General features: G+C 44.2%; 1 protein-coding gene across 1 annotated transcript; it reads left to right on the top strand.

Moving 5' to 3' along the window:
• The first annotated feature begins 3458 nt into the window (after nt 1–3458).
• MORN4 (MORN repeat containing 4) lies at nt 3459–6490 on the top strand. Its single transcript, XM_065894631.1, has 4 exons — nt 3459–3525; nt 5458–5572; nt 5983–6092; nt 6342–6490. Exons 1-4 carry the CDS (start codon nt 3459–3461, stop codon nt 6488–6490), a joined length of 441 nt encoding a protein of 146 aa, XP_065750703.1.

Raw genomic sequence — 6490 nt, forward strand, 5'->3', positions numbered from 1 at the left:
CCCGATTTCAAACTATACTACGAAGTTACAGAAATCAAAATAGGATGGTACTGGCACAGAAACAGGCACATAGATCGATGAAATAGAATAGACAGCCCAGAAATGAACCCACACTTATATGGGCAATTAGTCTACCACAGAGGAGGCAAGAATATACCATAAGGAAAACACACTCTTCAATAAATGGTGTTGGGAAAACTGGACAGCTACATGCAGAAGAATCAAATTGGACTACTTTCTCACACCATATACAAACAAACAAACAAACTCTCAAAATGGAGTAAAGATTTAAATGTAAGTCATGACACCATAAAACTCCTAGAAGAAAACGTAGGCAGTATGCTCTTTGACATCAGTGTTAGCAATATTTTTATGGATACGTCTCCTCAGGTAAGGGAAACAAAAGCAAAAATAAACAAATGGGACTTAGTCAAACTAAAAAGCTTTTGCACAGTGGAGGAAACTATCAACAAAATGAAAAGGCCACCTCGTAAATGGAAGAAGATATTTGCAAACAATGTATTTGATAAGGGGTTAATATCCAAAATATACAAAGTACTCATAAAACTCAACATCAAAAAATCACACAGCCTGATTTAAAAATGGGCAGAGGTCCTGAATAGACATTTTTCCAAAGAAGACATACAGATGGCCAAGAGGCACATGAAAAGATGTTCAACATCACTAACCATCAGGGAAATGCAAATCAAAACCTCAATGAGATATCACCTCACACCTGTCAGAATGGCTGTTATCAAAAAGACAACAGGGGCTTCCCTGGTGGCGCAGTGGTTGAGAGTCCTCCTGCCGATGCAGGCGACACGGGTTCGTGCCCCGGTCCGGGAAGATCCCACATGTCACGGAGCGGCTAGGCCCATGCGCCGTGGCTGCGCGTCCGGAGCCTGTGCTCTGCAACGGGAGAGGCCACAACAGTGAGAGGCCCGTGTACCGCCAAAAAAAAAAAAAAAAAAGACAACAAATTACAGGTGTTAGGGAGGATGTGGAGAAAAGGGAACCCTCGTGCACTGTTGGTGGGGATGTAAATTGGTGCAGCCACTGTGGAAAACAGTATGGTGGTTCCTCAAAAAATTAAAAACAGAACTACCATATGAGTGGAAGTGGAGCACTTCCACTCCTGGGTATTTATCTGAAGAAAATGAAAACAGTTCTTAGAAAAGATACATGCACCCCTATATTCATTGCAGCATTGTTTACAGTAGCCAAAATATGGAAGCAATCTAAGTGTCCATCAATAAATGAATGGGTAAAGAAGATATGGTATGTGTGTATATATTCCATATATATATATATATATACACGCACACACACACAATGGATATATATATATATATGAATACTACTCAGCCATGAAAAAGAATGAAATCTTGCCATTTGTGACAATATGGGTGGACATAGAGGGTATTACGCTAAATGAAATAAATCAGAGAAAGACAAATGCCATATGATTTCACTTATACGTGGAATCTAAAAAACAAAGAAAAATGAATAAACATAACAAAACAGAGTCATAGATACAGAGAACAAACAGGTGTTTGCCAGAGGGGAGGGGATGGAGAAATCAGAGGAATAAGTGAGGGAGATTAGGAGGTACAAACTTCCAGTTACCAAAAAAAAAAAAAAGGAAAGAACGAGAAATAGGGATTGCATTTAAAAAAATATGTCAAATGATTCTATTTGTCTCTTTATATTTATTGATGTTTTGGGTATCTTAACTCCCTTCTTATAGAATATCCTTGAGTATAAATATTCTTTTACCACTCATATGAAGCTATACCTAGCCAGTCTCCAAATGTTACCAGGTTTTTTTGTTTATCCTGTGATATATCTGTGATAATCATTCCTGCTCCCATTACCCTGTTATCTCCCTAGTTCAGGCTTTATGATCTCATACCTGGGTATATCAGTTAGCTTTTGCTAGGTGTGTTATTACACACCATCCCCAAAACATAGTGCCTACAACAACCGTTTCTTTAGTCCGTGATTCTGTGGGTCAGTAATTTGGGGCTGGGCTCAGGAGGGCAGCTCTTCTAGTCTTGCCTGAGCTCACCCACGCATCTGTGGTCAGCTGGGACAGCTGCTCCACGTGGCCTCTCACCATCTGGCAGACTAGCCTGGGCTCATTCACATGGAGGCAGAACAGTTCCAAGTGCAATAAGAGAGCAAGCCCAACAAACAAATGCTTTTCAAACCTCTGCTACGTCACCTTTGCTAATGTTCCATTAGCGAAAGCAAGTCAGATAACCCACCCAGATCCAACAGGCAGAGGAATAAATAAGCTGCCTCTTAATGGAGGATCTGCCATGTCTGCAAGGGCATGGATGGAGGGAGAACACTTTGTGCCCATTTTTACAATTGACTAAATGATCACATCTCCTGCCTTGCAGCTTTTCTGGCTGTAGGCGTTTGCTGTTCCAGTCCATCCTGCTTCCTTCTGCCACATTCATTTTCCTTAGACTCTGCTTTCATATTTCGTATTATAACCCCCAGAGGTTTCTTATTTTTCATACCTTATCAGCTATCAACCCTTCTGCCTAGCTTTCAAAGGTCTCCTTAAGCTGGCCTGACCCTAAAAGCAGAGCACATGGTACAGGGGAAAAAGAACTAGCAGCAGTCAGGGGAGGCATGGGCATGAGTTCCATCATCATCATTGTTCACTAACTAGTTTTTAACCTCTTGGGGCTTCTGTTTCCTCCAAATGTTTCTCCCTGCAAAATGAGGGAGTTTGGATTAAATCTGAGAGGTTCTTTTCAGATTTAAGATTTAGGCTGAAAAAAAAAAAAAGATTTAGGCTGGGTGTACGTAGATGAATTTGTTTCCTGTTACTCCCTAAATAAACCTTCAACTCGAATAAGACCCGGCTTCTTAATTCCCACCGCACATGTCGTGTTTATATTGCTCTTTGTGCTTTCATTCCCCACGTTTTCTCAGTCTGGCATTGCCCTTTGCGTTCTTCACTGCTTGTTTTCAATTCTGCCCATCCCTTGTCTTTGTAATCTCTGCCATCCAGTTTGGCACTTAATTATATTATCTCTCCTATTCAGTGTTTCAGTTGTTAGTCTTATCAGCTAGATTATAAACTCAACGAGGAATGAGACTATATTTTATACATTGACTAAGCACATAGTAGGTATCAAGCAAATATTTACAGATTAATCCTAAATTTCCATCCCAGGTCTTAGAAAATTGGAACCGGCTGAAGACTTTTAAGACAAGTAGGAGGATAAGACTGCTTGGGCAGAGGTGGCGATGATGGTGGTGGTGGTTGGAGAGGGGGGATTTTTGTTAAATGTACTCAAGGTAGTTTATACTTACCAGGCTGGTAGCCTTTAGAAGGTATCTATAAAATTGCTTTACAGGCCTTTCCTCCAGCCATCCTATGACACTGGTTCTCCTCTGCTTATTTCTTGCAGTTTTCATCCTTCTGTAAGCTTGTCACCATGACCCTGACAAAAGGTTCCTTCACCTACTCCAGTGGGGAGGAATATCGTGGCGAGTGGAAGGAGGGTGAGAGGACCCGTGGGTAACATCCAGTGATGTACACTTCATTTGGCTGAAGGACGAATACATCAGGATATATATAAGACAACTTTATGAGTCTTCATTTCTAACTTCTAAAGCCAAAGAGTGCCTTTCCTTTATTTGATTTTAGGATTATAAATAAAGGAATTGGAAAATGCTATTGTTACTCCAATCTCCAGAAATAAGTTAAATCTTCCCACTTCTAAATTTAAAGTGTTTTAACACTCTTTTTTTTTTTTTTTTTTTTTGCCACACCTCGTGGCTTGCAGGATCTTAGTTCCCCAACCAGGGATTAAACCTGGGCCTATGTCAGTGAAAGTGTGGAGTCCTAACCACTGGCCTGCCAGGAGAACCCCCAACACTTTTTTTTTTTTTTTTTGCGGTACGCGGGCCTCTCACTGTTGTGGCCTCTCCCGTTGCAGAGCACAGGCTCCGGACGCGCAGGCTCAGCGGCCATGGCTCACGGGCCTACCCGCTCCGCGGCAATGTGGGATCTTCCCGCACCGGGGCACGAACCCGTGTCCCCTGCATCGGCAGGCGGGCTCTCAACCACTGCGCCACCAGGGAAGCCCCCCCAACAGTCTTTTACCCTTTAGTGGTATTACTTGGGAATTGTTTTTATAAATGCTAAGGTACCCAGCAGAGCAAAATGAATTATTTTTAGGGCCCATAAATTGCAAAGTACAGATTCATCGTAATGACTTGATTCTAGTGAATCTTAAGGAAGAAATTAGGGCAGACACTCAAGAGCAGATGACATTCATTGCCTTGAATTTCCTGTGACAGCTCATTACATCTGGAAGTATCTATTCATAGGAAGGGTAGAATTCCTCCAGCCTGAGGCTATACAGGAAGCACTTTAATGGTGTTCAGTTTGGAAACAGTCTGGCCACTTAAAAGTCTCATGGGTCCAGTCCTAGCAAACCCGGAACTGCCCCAAGGAGACTTGACTCTCTATAGTTGTGCCAAGGAAGAGCAGTTCACACCCTTTCCAGACGCCTCATTTCTTTTCATGGTAGATCCCTTCAGCTGATGAATTTTTGAGCCTTGAGAGGAGAAATTGTGCACATGGGATGTGACCTTGCCTCCGTACATCCACAGCCTTTTCTCCTGCCTCCGAAACACCTACTGTCCCCTTTAACGTGACCTTTTAAGAGGAGAGTCTTCTCGAGGCTCTGCTGGGCAGTCTCTATCCACCAAAAGAGCGCCCTTGTACCCGGAATGGCATTGCTGCTTCTCCAGTATCTTGCTCTGTTCTCTGGTCAGTTCAGTGGGTAAGCACAGCCCTATTGATGGAACAAAGCTCAAACTAGTATTGCCAGTCAGGCTGTTAGGTTTGCCCAGCAGCTTCATGGTGTTGGAGGGTACTTTAATTTTTTTCTCAGAGTGTCAAGGCAGTTAAGTGTCGAGGGCTCCAGAGTCAGTCTGCCAGCTGCATTTGCTGTCTTGCTCTACCACTTGTAGTTGCTCTGTGGTCTTGAGTAAGTTTTTAATCTTCTCCTTGCCTTGGTTTCTGCATCTGTTAATGGATTGGGCCTACCTCCTAAGGTTGTTGTGAGGATTAAATAAGATGATAAATACAAAGTGCTTAGAAGAGTGTATGGCACATAGTGAAGGCCCTGTGAAGTTAGCTATTGTGATTTTTATTTAAAAATTTTTTAGGCTATTGTGATTTTTCAGTGCTCTCTTATCTTCATACTTGGGGAGACCTGCTCCAAATCTGATGGTGTGACTTAAGAAGGGAAGATCTTAGAGGCCAGCTTATTACTCTGGGTAATAGTTCTCTGCCCTGCTAATGTCACTGCTTCTCTTCTTTCCTTTGTGGGTGAGGTGATGCAAGGCAAGGGATGTTGGACCGTGAGAGGGGACCCTGAAGCTGCCCCATCCCAACCTGACACCTGTCTTCTCTTTGCTCAGGCCGCAGACATGGTTTTGGTCAACTGATGTTTGCAGATGGTGGCACCTACCTGGGCCATTTTGAGAATGGGCTCTTTAATGGCTTCGGGGTACTAACCTTCTCAGATGGCTCGAGGTGGGTACTGGGTCATCACTCCTTTCTCAGCCTTAAACTAGGGAAGGGAAGTTCTGTTCGAAAAGGGATAGTGAGAAACATCTGGTCAAACCTGAGCTTGTCCCGGGCCCTCTGAAAACAGGCAAGGAGTAGCGTTCGTTCTTTTATTAGTTACTTTATAAATACATCTAAAATTTGAAATGGCAAGGAGGTCAGTGACCTCCCACCCCACCACTGTCCTCTTAGGTTATCTCCTTGAGATTAGAGCCTCGTATCATACACACTCTCTGACCCTTCTCTGCTGGGTGGGTGGGTGGGAGCCCTGGAAGAGTGGAATCAGCTTTGCTCCTTGGCGTTGATAAACCACATATTTGGTGTTGGCAGCTGCCTGACTCAGTTATCCTGAAGGCTGACATCTCGTGTTTCTGCAGGTATGAGGGGGAGTTTGCCCAGGGCAAGTTCAACGGCGTCGGAGTCTTCATTCGACATGACAACATGACCTTTGAGGGGGAATTTAAAAACGGCAGAGTGGATGGTTTGGGTAAGTTGCGGGCCAGCAGGACAGGTGACTGACAAGCATAAATGGGTGGAAGGACACCTTTGCAGCTTTAATCCTCCTGTGGATGCCCAGCAATGCATAGTGACTGGGCGCCGATGCCGGGTCATCGGACTCACCAATAGACTACCCAAGGGCTGCAAACTTTTCTCTCCCTCCGCCTCTACGTAGCAAGCAGACCTCCCAGCCACTAATGCCACTGTCACACCCATATTTTCTCTGTCCCCCTCAAAGGCCTGCTGACTTTCCCCGATGGTTCTCACGGAATACCCCGCAACGAAGGTCTGTTCGAGAACAACAAGCTTTTGCGGCGCGAGAAGTGCTCGGCGGTGGTTCAGCGGGCCCAGAGCGCCTCCAAATCAGCCCGGAGCCTCACCGCCTGA

The sequence above is a fragment of the Phocoena phocoena genome, chromosome 16 (genome assembly GCF_963924675.1).
Source record: "Phocoena phocoena chromosome 16, mPhoPho1.1, whole genome shotgun sequence".
NCBI lineage: Eukaryota > Metazoa > Chordata > Mammalia > Artiodactyla > Phocoenidae > Phocoena > Phocoena phocoena.